Genomic DNA, 13,337 nt, shown 5'->3' with positions numbered 1-13,337 from the left:
CTACATTCTAAAATTACCATAAACTTCCCAAGCAGTCCTATTAACTGGGGACTAAGTGTTTAATTACATGTCATTATGTAGGACATCTTTTCATTCTAACTGCTACAGCAAATAAACTCTCAGGCTTGGTTTGTGAGTCTTCCTCCTTACCACATGTTAGATCACTGCATATTCAGCCCCAACGACTCTGGGTTAAACCCTTTGGAGTCCCTGTCTTCAACCCTTTCTTGGCAGTTTCTCACATCTTAATGTGCACAGGTTTATTAATCTTTGAGGCCTCTCCATGGACTTGCTTAAGTTCCATATACTTTATGCAGTTTCAAGAATTATTTTTATTATTTAGCTTTTTTCGAGACAGAGTTTCTCTATGTAACTCTGGCTGTCTTGGAACTTGGAACAGGAGATCCACCTGCCTCTGTTTCCCCAGTGCTGGAATTAAAGGTGTGCCACCACCATGCCTGGCCAGGACTTTTTAATCTAAAAGATAAAACTATAAATTTGAATACTCCAGTTGTCTTCAATAGAATCATAATCTGATTTTTTATGTCTTTTATTTTAGTTAACATATGCTTTTGATGTTTATTAGTATGATGGCATTGCAGATGTCACAGGTTACATTTTAAGGTTAAATAATTAAAAACTAAAGTATTTTGTTCATCTATTCATCCATCAATGGGAACTGTGTCTACCTTTGATGCTTATGTATAATGCTGTGAGCCTGAGTGTATGAATGACTGTTGAAGTCTCTGCTTTTGTTTCTTCGCAGAAGTAGAGTGACTGGGTCTCTAATTTTTATTATATTAGCTCTATTTAATATTTTGAGGAACTTCCACATTGTTTCTGCTAACAGTGAATGGTAGTTAAATTACTAGAAACTGTCATTTTTTGTTTTGTTTTGATAGGCATCTTCTATTTATTTTATCTTTTCTTTCTTTGTTTTTATTCATTCATCCATCCATCCATTCATCCATCTATCTGTTTATGGGACAGGACTTCTCTGTGTAGCCCTGGCTTCCTTGGAACTTACTGTGTGTACCAGGCCCCGAATTTACAGAGCTCTGCCTCCTTCTGCCTCAGGAGGGATTAAAGGTGTGCACCCAGCTGATAGGAGGTTCTTATGTTTTAATTCTTCTTTGCTATTCAACCATGTTTCCTCCCTTCTTCCTTCCTTCCCTCCCTCCCAGCTGTCCTGGAAATTCCATTTACCAAGCTGGCCTCAAACTCAGAGAACCTCATGTCTCTGCTTTTTGAGTGCTGGCTACCATTGCCTCTATCCCACCAAACATTCCCTCCCTCCCTCCCTCCCTCCCTCCCTCCCTCCCTCCCTCCCTCCCTCCCTCCCTCCTTCTTTCCTTTTTTTCCCCCTTTTGTTCTTTTTTTTCTTTTGTTTTATTTTTGAAGACAGTGTTTCACTGTGTAGCCCTAGCTCTCCTAGAACTCCCTGTAGACCAGCTGTCCTGGAACTCACAGAGATCCACCTACTACTGCCTCCTGAGTGCAGGAATTAAAGGCACATGCCACCACCACCTGGTTCAAATTTTTCTTTTTTTTTTAAAAAAAAATTACTTATTTTTATTTTATGTGAATTGGTGTTTTTCATGGGTGTCCAGTTCCCTGAAGCTGGAGTTACAGACAGCTGTGAGCTGCCATGTGGTCGTTAGAAATTGAACCCAAGTCCTCTGAAAGAGTAATTAGCACCCTTAACTTCTAAGCCATCTCGCTAGCCCCAAACATGCATTTTTTTTCTTGGTCCAAACATAGTTTCTTAAAAGAAATAATTTAGTTGCCAGAGAGAGTGGTTAAGAGCACTGTCTGCTGTTCTGGAGGACCCAGGTTCAACTCTTCAGCACCCATATAGTAGCTCACAACTAACTTCATTGCTACAGGATACCATACACTCCTCTGGCCTCTTCAGGCACCAGCCATACCCATGATACACAGGCAGACATGCAGAAAAAACACTCACACACATTAAATAAATATTAAAAATGTAATCAGATGCATGCCTACATTGTTGCATACATATACACATATATAAAACACACAGACGTGTGTGCATATATATGTATATATACACATATATGAAACACACACACATATATATGTGTATGTATATGAATACTATTTTCTGCTTTTTCTACCTCTGAGGTTTGCTCGTGGTTCAGATGTCATGTCCTTTCTAATGGGTAATTTCGTTGTTGCTACCTTTCCTGGGCCAACTAATGTCAGTTTATTCACTATTATTTAACAGACCTTGGCTCCATTGATTAAAAACAAAAACACTTTATCAAAATACATACATATATATTTTTTTAGTATAGGAATTAAGCATGGTGCTCCATACCTTTCCAGCCTTAGCCCCAGGCATTCTCAGGACACCAAGTGAGATGCTTTCTCCACAATGCTGAGCAAAAAGGAAGGCTGTAAGAAAGTTCTTGGTAGACCTGGGCTTAGCTCCGTGGTCTCCATGTTAGAGAGTGCTTGACTGAAAACAAAGTCCCTAGAGCATGTGGTTGCCAGCTTGTGTTGCAGGTTTCATTTCTTTGTCATCCTTCTGGGTGTTTTGTGTGTGTATGTGTGTGTTTTGTGTGTTGCTAGTAAAAATCACTCTTTTGCTGATAAATCTAGGCTATTTTTAAATGTGCTTGTGCCTTTTCAAAATAACCTTAGAGGGGCTGACGAGGTGGCTGACTCACTGGCTGCTCTTCCAGAGACTTGGGATCAATTTCCAGCATCCACACAGCAGCTCCCACAGCTGTCTGCAGCTTCAGGCCCAGTGTACCTGACACCCTTCATGCAGACAAAGCTCCAGTGCACATTAAAAAGAAAAAGAAGGAAGGAAGGGAGGGTTGACAGACACGAAGGATGGAAGAGACAAAACATAACTTTGGAAAGGTTTTTTTAAATTAAGATATTTTTTAAAAAAATTATATTTAGTCTTTTGGTTGCATGTATGTGTACCACGTGCATGTCTGAGCCTGTGGAGGTCATAGAGTGTTGAAACCTCTATGTCTGAAGTTATGGACAGATGGAAGCTGTCATGGGGTCTGGGAACAGACCTTGTCTTCTACAGAGCAGCAGGGATCCTTAATTACTGAACCATCTCTCCAGCCCCTGAAATTCCCAAAAATTAGAGCGATATACTCTTCTAAGGTATGAGTTTTCATCTTTTTGTGTAATGGAAAGACAAGTATGAGTCTTTAAGGGCTACATTTGGTTATGTCTGTTTGCTCTTTTATTTATTTAAGAACTTTATACGTATATGGTGTGTCTGTAGTGCTTGTGTGAAGGTCATAGGACATTAGTATGGATTCTGTTCTCTTCGAACCTGAGTTCTGGAGATGAACTTGGGTCTTCAGGCTGGTGTCACAAGTGTTTTTTATCTACTCAGCCATCTCATCAGCCTCTGTTTTTGCTAAGAATATATTAACAAGTCTTAGTTGAAAATTAATTTGAAGTTCTTAGGAAATTAAACACCTAGATCTAGAAAAAAATACATGGTCTGCATGGTCGACTAGGATATAAAGCTATATAGCTATTTGAAAAGTGTTTGTTTTGTTTTAAAATACTGTGTGTGTAGCTGAAGTTATTCTGAAACTGTAGACCAGGCTGGCCTTGAACTCTTGCCTATCTCTGCCTACAGTACTCTTTTGCACAGCCAACCTGTGCTTTAAAAGCTTTGAAAAGGGGCTGGAGAGATGGCTCAGCGGTTAAGAGCATTGCCTGCTCTTCCAAAGGTCCTGAGTTCAATTCCCGGCAACCACATGGTGGCCCACAACCATCTGTAATGAGGTCTGGTGCCCTCTTCTGGTCTGCAGGCAGAATATTGTATACATAATAAGTAAATAAATAAATGTTTAAAAAAAAAAAAAGCTTTGAAAAGAACTACTCTATTTACATGCTAATTCAGCGTGTCAGCCTATTATTGTTTTATTTACTCCACTCTGTCTCGCTGTAGCCCAGAACTCTTTATGTAGGTGAGGATTCCCTTGAAGTCTTCTTCTGAGTCTACCAGGTTCCAGTGTGAAAATTTTCAGCACTTTTTTCAGTGCTTTGCAGTAGCTACTTTTAAGCAACTTCCCAGGTTTTCCTAATTGCTCTAGCTTCCCTTAGAGATATAAATTGATTAGAAATTTCATTTTAGGGCTGGAAAGTTGGCCCAGTGGTTGAGAGCAGTGACTGCTCTTCCAGAGGTCCTGAGTTCTTTTCCCAGCAACCACATGGCTCACAGCTATTCATCATAGTGAGAGAAGGTGCCCTCTTCTGGCCTGCAGGGATACATGCAGGCAGAACACTGTATATATAATAAATAAATAAATCTTTAAAAATATTTTTATTCTAATTACTTTCCCTTCCTCCTTTAAATTAGACAATCTTGCTTTATTGCTAGGCTGACTCGACCTCCTGCTTTTGTCTCCCAAGTGCTAGGATTGTATCTATGTTACCATGCCTGGCTTCCCAAAGATCATTTTAGAGAACGATGCATATTGAGCATTTAATCTATGAAATAGAAACCTACATTGCTCGTACTATGTTGGTGTAGAACAGCTGTTGCCAGTTAGCTTAAATTAAAATGATTATTTTTTGTCATTTTTATTAGATAATCTGTACAAACCACCCCAGCTTTAATTGAGCAGGTGTGTAGTGAGAATTTAGCTGAGCATGAGAAATACAGTCCTAAAGTTCTAGCACTTGGGATGATGAGTCAGGAGGAACCAGTTCTTCATCCTGTAGCTAGACTCTGTCCAAAAAGCCAAGTTTGTCCTGCTGATGCTGCTAATCAGGGGAGAAGGACATTTAATGACACTGGCTGATCTCACACATGCTGTTTCTAATAAATTACCTTGTAGCCTGAACATTTAGGATTGCCTTGTATTTTCGGCAGACAGTGCAAATAGTCGCTGCTTTGGTTGGTTTTGTTTTGAGACATAGTCTCACTGTGTAGCCCTGGCTGTCCTGGAACTTGCTCTGTAGATGAGCTGGGAACTGGGGTTTTTTGTTTGTTTTTAGTAATTACAAACTCAGTTAGAAAAGGCTGATGTAGAATGATCCTTTGTGGCTGGGGCGGGACTGTGTAACTCAGTGGTAGAGTGTCTTGCCTTCACAAGGCCCTCCAGGGCCTCAGAAAACTGTACTGTTGATTCTTCAATACATTGCGTTGTAGATTTTATATTCTTTAACATTTCAGTAAAGCTCATTTTAAACAAATAATTGCTTCATAAAGACAAGGTGTTGTAAGTATATTTAAAAGCATTTAAGCATTGCTTATTTTTATTTTTAATTATCTATATGTATTGGTTTATATACTGTCTGTGAGTCCCTACAGAGGACAGAAAGCAGTAAATCTCCTGAAGTTAGAATTATAGGTAATTGTGAGCTGTCCAGCATGGTTACTAGGAGCTAAACTCATGCAAAAGCAGTACATTTACGTAACTGTGATTTGTCTCCAGCTCCATGTCATAATATTGTTTGTCCCAGTTTGGAATATTATGAACTGATTGCAGAACTTCTAAAAGGCTCTTAAAAAAAATTTAGCAGGCTCTTAAAAAAAAAATGTCTGCACAGAGGGTCAGTGGTTAAAAGGACCCAAGTTGAATTCCCTGTCCCCATGTTGGGTGACAGAGAACTGTATGTAGCTCTAGCTGTAGGGGATCAGCTGCTTCTGATTTCTGTAGTTACCTGCATTTATGTGCACATGCTTAAATATTCTTATAATTAAAAACAAAATTCCTTCAGAAAATCCCATAGGTTGTATTAGTATTAATAACTTGAATTATCTCTTTATTAAGAACTACAGGCAAGGGACTGGAGAGGTTGCTTAGTGGTTAAGAGCACATGTTCTTGCAGAGGACTTAGCTTTGGTTCCCAGCATTCTTGCAGCAGCTCAGGATCATCTGTAACTCCAGTTGTAGGGAATCCAGAGCCCTCTTCTGACCTTCATGGACACCACGCATTTAGGTGCATATGCATACATGAAGAAAAAATACTCATATAAAATCTAAAATATTTTGTTTAAGAAGAACAAATTAACAATGGAGTAAGTAGATAAAGCTTACAGGATAGGTAAAAGTAATAAGAAAAAGCAAAGTTGGGTAAGGATGTGATTTCAGTTATCTTAAAAATAGACTCATTGTAAGAATAAAAAATTGGCAATTATACACACAGTTGCTAACTCTTGTTTCAATTCAGAATACATACACTTTGTTTATGTCATTCATAGCCCCCTTTAGCAGGATATTTTTCTATTTTGAAATTTAGGGCGGCAGCAATGACTCTCCGCACGGTATTATTGTCATTGCAAGCACTGTTGGCAGCTGCAGAACCAGACGACCCCCAGGATGCAGTAGTAGCAAATCAGGTAAGAAGGCAGATTTTGAAAGACTTTCTTAGACATGATGTCAGCATATGAACATTCTTTATTGGAGCTTATTTGGAAATGGTTTAATTGGGCATGTGATAGATGCTATTTCCTAATGTATGAAAGAATTCCACAGTGAGTCCTTGTGTAGCTCCCATCCAGAATCTACAGTTAGCATTATCACATGCGCCTTGCCCCTCTCCATACATTCTTGACTTCTTCCTGGTGGTAATCTAATGACCCCTACCACAGAAGTGGAGTCCACAGTAGTGGCCTTGGGAGTGATTTTCATGTGTGTTGCTTTTTATCTTTAATGCCTTTAAGGATAAGGTAAGGCATATCCACTATGGCTGGTTTGGGTAATCTTATTTTATAGGAACAGAGTCATCTACTTGTTTATTTTGCTATCCAGTCACAGGAACAGTGTTACACGCTGTCTGTTACTTGAAAGGCTTAAATTACTAATAATATCATGAGTATCCATACCTTGAGACATAGCTTGCCAACCTCTACTGTAAGTATTCTGATTTACTGAGCCTTTTTGTTGTTAAACAACATCATCTCTCAATGTATGAAATACTTCCCTCTTCTCTCCCTATATTTACAGTTGATTCTCAGTTTCTATTCTGTTTTGCCTCTCTCCCTCTCTCTACCTCTCTCTCCCTCTCCCTCCCTCTTCCTCTCTCTCTCTCTCTCTCTCTCTCTCTCTCTCTCTCTCTCTCCCTTCCTCCTTCCCTCCTCCCTTCCTCCCTCCCTCCCTTTCATTTTTTTCCCCCTTGAGACAGTGTTTCTCTGCACAACAGTTCTGGCTGACTGTCTTGGAACTCACTCTGTAGACCACGCTGACTTTGAACTCACAGAGATCTGCCTGCCTCTGCCCCACCCCCACCCCCAGTCCACTACTTCCTGGCCATTGTTACCCTCTTTTAATGAAAACAGTTGTAGCCCACTCTTGTTTTTCTTGCATTGATCTCTGGATGATCACAGCGCCTACACTGTCAGTGCACACCAAGGATCTGCTTGTGCTTGAGTTTTTTTCCTGAACCCCAAATTCTCTCTCAAACAGCATCGATTGGAGGTGCACTCCAGTCTCAGCAGCTGGAGGCAGAGGTGGTCAGACCACTGTGAGCTCATGACCAGCCTGCTCTACTAAGTAAATTCCAGGCCAGGCAGAGTTACAAAGAACCTATCTCAAAACAAACAATCAAAACCAAGTGGTTTGGAACTCACTACCATTCACTTAGAGCCTACTGTTTACATTGCAAAGGTTCTTCATGATATGTTACCCTTGAGCACTTTGTAACTTTTTAACACTTTTAACACTTACCTGTGATTTGATCATGAAGTTCTGAGATCATAATCATTTTTATGTCATTTATTCTGTTTTTCTTGCTTTCTCTTTGAGAAAACACTTATCAAGTATCCTTAATTTTTTTAAAGTGTGCTTATTATTTGTGTGTGTGTGTAAGTACGTGTGCACACATATACGTGCCTGCTTGATGTTTAAGTGTGGGTACCGTTACCTCACAGCAGGAATGTATGGGTCTAAGGACAACTGTATCTCCTTCCATGTTACTCAGGTTTCAGGCTTCAAACTCTTTGTATTTTGTTTGTTTTTATTTCTTCAAGACAGGGCTTCTCTGTGTAGTCCTGACTGTCTTGGAACTCACTCTGTAGAGCAGATGGCATCACAGAGAACTGCCTGCTTCTGCTCCTGAGTGCTGGGAGCCCCTCCAGGCTTTCAGGCATCAGACTCAGTTTGTCAGGCGTATTGCAGGTAGTGTTCTTAGCTGCTGAGTCATCTTTCTGGCCCAAATTTCTTTATCCTTATGCTCTTAAAAGAAAACCTTGTCGGGCGGTGAAGATGCACACCTTAATCCCAGTACTTTGGAAGCAGAGGCAACTAACTGGATCTCAGTCAATTCGCGGCCAACCTCGTCTACAAAGCGAGTTCCATGACAGCCAGGACTGTCACAGAGAGAAACCCTGTTTCGGGAAGAAAAAAAAAAAAGATATTTTAAAATGTGTCTCTTGTGTACTTGAGCACCAGTACCCGTAGAAGTCTGAGGAAGGTGTCGGGTCCCCTGAGTAGAAGTCAGGCCCCTGGTGTTTGTGCTGTGGTTTCTCGTCATCTGCAGAGCAGCAAGTGACCTTTAACCATGGAGTCGCCTTTCCAGGCTTCTCTTTATGGCTTTAATGTAAATATATATTTTTGACAACTTTTTCTCTTCCTTCCCCTTGACGATCTCATTTTTTCTATGCATGCTTCCTTACCTCCATTGCTGAACTTCAAAGTGCTTGAAGTTATGCCCTTTGCTTGTTTGGTAACAAAATATTGAAATACATTACATATATCTTTTGTTTTATTCATTCATTCATTCATTCATTCATTCATTCATTCATTCATTCATTTATTGAGACAGGATTTCTCTGTGTATTCCTGGCTGTTCTGGAACCAATTCAGAAGACCATACTGTCCTTGAACCCACAGAGATCCTCCTGCCTCTGCCTCTCTATATAGTTCCAGGACAAAAGGCATGCGCCACCTCTGTACTGCAAGTCCCAGCGCCCTATAAGTAGAGGCTGTGGGTCTCTGAGTGTGGCAAGCCTGATGTAGATACAGAGAGTTCTTGGACAGCCAGGTCTACATAGTGAGAACTTGTTTTAGCAAAAGAAAAAGAGGGGGAGAGAAGGAGAAAATGCATTGATTTGCCTTCTGTCTTGTGACTAGAGAGATGGATGGCTTAGTGATTAGGAGTTCTTACTGTTCTTTCAGAGGAGCAGAGATTAGATCCCAGCACCCACATTCAGCAGTTCTATACTGCCCTCTTCTTGACCTTTCTGGGGGATTCTACACACATGTGCATATATACACACATACTAACATATGTAAATAAATATTTTAAAATCTTTTAAAATGGTACTTTGAAAAGAAATATTAAGTGGCTGGGAGATGGTGGTGCATGCCTTTATTCCCAGCACTCAGGAGGCAGAGACAAATTTTTTGTAAGTTTGAGGCCAGCCTGGTCTACAGAGCAAGTTCTAGGACAACCAGGGCTTTTACACAGAGAAATCCTGTCTCAAACAACAACAACAAAAAAGGAGTTATTAAACAATTTGACAGTTTTTACAAATGAATGTACCTCATATCTTTCAAATTCATATGGCAAATCTAGGTAAAAGGATTCTTAATTTTAAATTTTCTTGAATGGTGGTGATACAAGTTAAGGTTGGGTTTACTTGATTACAGAGTAGCTCCAAGAGAGGTGTCTCACCTTGAGCTCTGCCCAGGAACATAGTTGCTTATATTTATCAGCCAGTGTTCACGTAATTTAACATGCTGCTGATTTTGTTGAGTTGTGTGATTTGCTGTACAATGATTAGAACATTTCAATAATGGGTTCATTTAATAATAGATGCTTGTTTAAAGTGTATTAACTTTGTCCTTTATTTTCACAAAGCTTCATTTTTTGAGTGACACATCCGCAGTGGAAAACGAATACCAGTTTGTGTTTTGTCACATGGAGTGCTGGTAACTGACCTTGTGATGTGGGCTTGCTATTAAGCTAGCACTACCATTCATTGATCTCTGCAGCCCCAGCCCAAAGGAGCCCCATGTTAAATAGAAATGTGTTTTCTTTAGAAGAGGCAGAGCCGTAGTTGAGCTGCTGTGTTGACTGTCACTGTATTGTCATGTTAATCTTTTTTTTTCCCCCTCTATGTAGTACAAACAAAATCCTGAAATGTTCAAGCAGACAGCTCGACTTTGGGCACATGTGTATGCTGGAGCACCAGTTTCTAGTCCAGAATACACCAAAAAAATAGAAAACCTGTGTGCTATGGGCTTTGATAGGGTAAGTACAGGAGGAGTTGATTTGATTTCCTCATTCTAAACTGCTCCCAGTCCTTGGAACAGGTAGAGTTACAATGTAAAAGAAATCTAGTTTTGGTTAATAGTGTTTTGTTACTGAATTTAATAATGATTCTTTTTGTTGATTCCAGTCATTGATAGAGGAAAGAAAGCATGATTCTCAGTGTAAAACCTTAGTGAGGTTTTTCAGTGCTTAGCAAGTGCTTCCTTGAGTTGTGATTGCTCTTGTCCTCTTTTTACAGAATGCAGTAATAGTGGCCTTGTCTTCAAAATCATGGGATGTAGAGACTGCAACAGAACTGCTTCTGAGTAACTGAGGCATGGGAGCTGCTGCCAGCCAAGCTCACCTCTTCTTGAGGAGCACCAACATCTGTTATTTTTAGGATTCTGCATAAATTTCTTTTAAACTGGCATTCTTGCCTAATGATGTTATCTAGGCACCATTGGAGACTGCAAAAAAAAAAAAAAAGAACCAAATTCCCTGCTCTGTAAATAAAGCTAATTAAACGTCTGTGTAAATTTAAAAAGGGGAAATACTTTAATTTTTTTTCTTAATAGTGTAAAAAAATCTTTGAGCTAAGCTAAAACCATGGAAAAAACATGCTACGTTAGTGTTTAGCAATGTAACAAGACTAGCGAGTTTGCTTCAGGTTCTGTTGAATAACTAGGGAAACACTCGAGGTCGCCGCTCCCATTGTCGTGTTGCACCACAGCTTCCTTAAGCGTTTGAACATGGATCCTCGTGCCTGTGAATTTACTTGCATGCTTGTACTTGACTTCTTAGGATGGGTAGCTGAAAAGACCACCCTTTTAAGCATTAGGAAATTTGGATTATGAGATTTATCCAGACTTAAAGATGACCTAATCAGAGCCTTTCGGTCCCTGTGGACAGGTAGGGACACTCTTACTTCTTCCCTGTTAACCATCCAAAGCTAAGATTCTCATGGTAAATTTCTGTGTTTGGTGGGAAATGTGCTGAGGAAGTGTCCCTTGTTCTATTTTAGGTCATAGGTTTGATAGGTTTCGTCCGAGTGCTTTACTTTGTAAGTAATAATGTAAAAATGGGGCTGCCAATCTTATTTCTCTTATAAAAGAATTAAATACTTGATGTTGCAGTACTCCCAGACTTAATAGAGGACCCTACTTAGTTTTTCTTTTTTTTTTTTTTTAAATTGAATTTGACATGTTTAAACTGATGAAGTCTTTGGAAACTTGAAGGATGCAGTCAGCTGTTTTCAGTAGTGTCAAGTCTAACTGGGACTTTAGAGTTTGCTTTTGTCAGACACTTGAGTCACTCTTGCACTCCCCGTGTTGACACATGAAAGCTGCCAGTGTCTCCCTGTACATACTTCAGGTGCACATAGGAATAGGGCGTGTTAGGAATCTAGCTTTCTTTAGGATGTTTTTGACAGTGTGAGAATTGAACCTCTCCCTTCTTCTGTACATAGAATTCTGTTCTTCACTGTCACTTCTCATTCTGTGTTCCAAAGTTTAAAGACTCTTTGTTTTGCGAACTCAGACACTTAATTTAACCATCTTAATAAGGTTCAAGTGAATTTATGTAGGCAGTTGTTACGTAGGAGATATAATTATAAATTTATTTGAGGACCAATGCATAAGTAACAGAAATGTAATGGAATCAGACTGAATTAAAGTAAGGCTCTCTTGAAAATCATATTCTAAAAGGTTTGTTTTCTTGAAGTGTTCTTTACTTTTTTCTTTTCTTTCTTTCCTTCTTTTTTTTTTGCTTTTGTTTTTGGTTTTTGAGACAGTGTTTCTCTGTAGTTTTGGAGCCTGTCCTGGGAACTAGCTCTTGTAGACCAGGCTGACCTTGAACTCACAGAGATCGCCTGCCTCTGCCCCTGAGTGCTGGGAGTGTTCTTCATCTTGTAGTCATAGTTGTTAGAAAATACTTTTTGAACCTGTTAACTTAGCATAACTTCATTTGACTTTTCAATATTCTTGATACTACAAGCAATAAAAGAGCCATTAAATAGACTATGACATTAAAGATGTGACAGTTCTTCCAGCAGCTGTGAGGCTTTCTCAGTTACCAGTGACTCAGGCTGCTATGTTCTCCATGTTTGCAGATACACACATTTCCTGTTGCAGCCACACCTTTTATTGCTGTAGTTTATGTCCTAAAGATGCCAAAGGAAACAAGATTTTTATTTATTTCAAATAGCTTAAACTTTGTATTTTTCTTTATATTCTAAGATTAGATGGAATTGTGTGAAATCATGGAAAGTTTAGCTCCATTATTGATTAGAAAGATTTTTTTTTTTTTGTGGAGGTAGCTTGGTAACGCTAATATTTAGATATTCTTGGAGTTTACTCTTTGCCCATATTGTCAGGGTCTATTGTCTGGTTAGACACATGAGAACTCAGATAACTAGAGTCATGCATTACCTACTTTGCAGTTAAGCCCTGCTTTTGTCTTCCTTCCTTCCTTCCTCCCTCCCTCCCTCCTTTTTTTCTTTTTTGGTTGCAGACTGGCCCCATCCTGTATGTGCTAAATACACTTAAATTCAAGGCTATCGGGGTTACATAAGCAAGACTGGTTGAGATTTTTCCTCATTTTTACTTAATGTGATGTTAGCTTTTTTTTTTTTTTTGTATTTCTGTGATGTCCTTTTTGTTTTTGTTTGTTTTCATTTCACTACTGGTAGCTTTAGTTCATCAAAAACAAAAAAGCCTAGGCGTTTTATTCTGGTACTAAATACTGTAAGCAGAATATTAAAAATTCAGACTTAGTAAAAAGTACCCTGATGTGAAATTATTTTTATATTTCTGTATTTGAGAATTTGTCAGTTTAAAAAGTACTAAAAAGTTACTATTTTGTTCTGGGTGTTGGTTTAGTCACAGACTTTTTGAGAGGCAGAGGCAGGCAGATTTGTGAGTTCGAGGCCACTACATAGGAAGTTCCATGTCAGCCAGAACTCCACAAACCTTGTAGGAACATCAGTCCTCTCCAGTAATTTTAGTGGGATCTCATTTAGAGCATGCAGATTTACTTCAAGTCACTGACCCTCTAATGGGGTTTTACATATTCCAGTTTTTGTTTTTTTGTTTTTTTCTTCTTCTTTCTGAGCCTGTGCCTGACTTTAG

The 13,337-nt window shown here is 39.2% G+C and overlaps 1 protein-coding gene across 1 annotated transcript in view; it reads left to right on the top strand.

The window, feature by feature from the left end:
- Ube2k (ubiquitin conjugating enzyme E2 K) overlaps window positions 1–10,756 on the top strand; it is a 59,385-nt gene extending 48,629 nt beyond the window's left edge. The window contains exons 5-7 of the mRNA XM_048415218.3: window positions 6,259–6,358; window positions 10,084–10,212; window positions 10,472–10,756. Of these exons, the coding sequence (XP_048271175.1) occupies window positions 6,259–6,358; window positions 10,084–10,212; window positions 10,472–10,546 (304 nt within the window). The 3' untranslated portion in view covers window positions 10,547–10,756. The remainder of the gene's footprint in view (window positions 1–6,258; window positions 6,359–10,083; window positions 10,213–10,471) is intronic.
- Window positions 10,757–13,337: the final 2,581 nt, after the last annotated feature.

Source organism: Myodes glareolus, chromosome 8 (assembly GCF_982192425.1).
Source record: "Myodes glareolus chromosome 8, mMyoGla1.1, whole genome shotgun sequence".
NCBI lineage: Eukaryota > Metazoa > Chordata > Mammalia > Rodentia > Cricetidae > Myodes > Myodes glareolus.
Note: the sequence above shows the minus strand (reverse complement) of the source record. Positions and strands in the feature narration are given on the sequence as shown.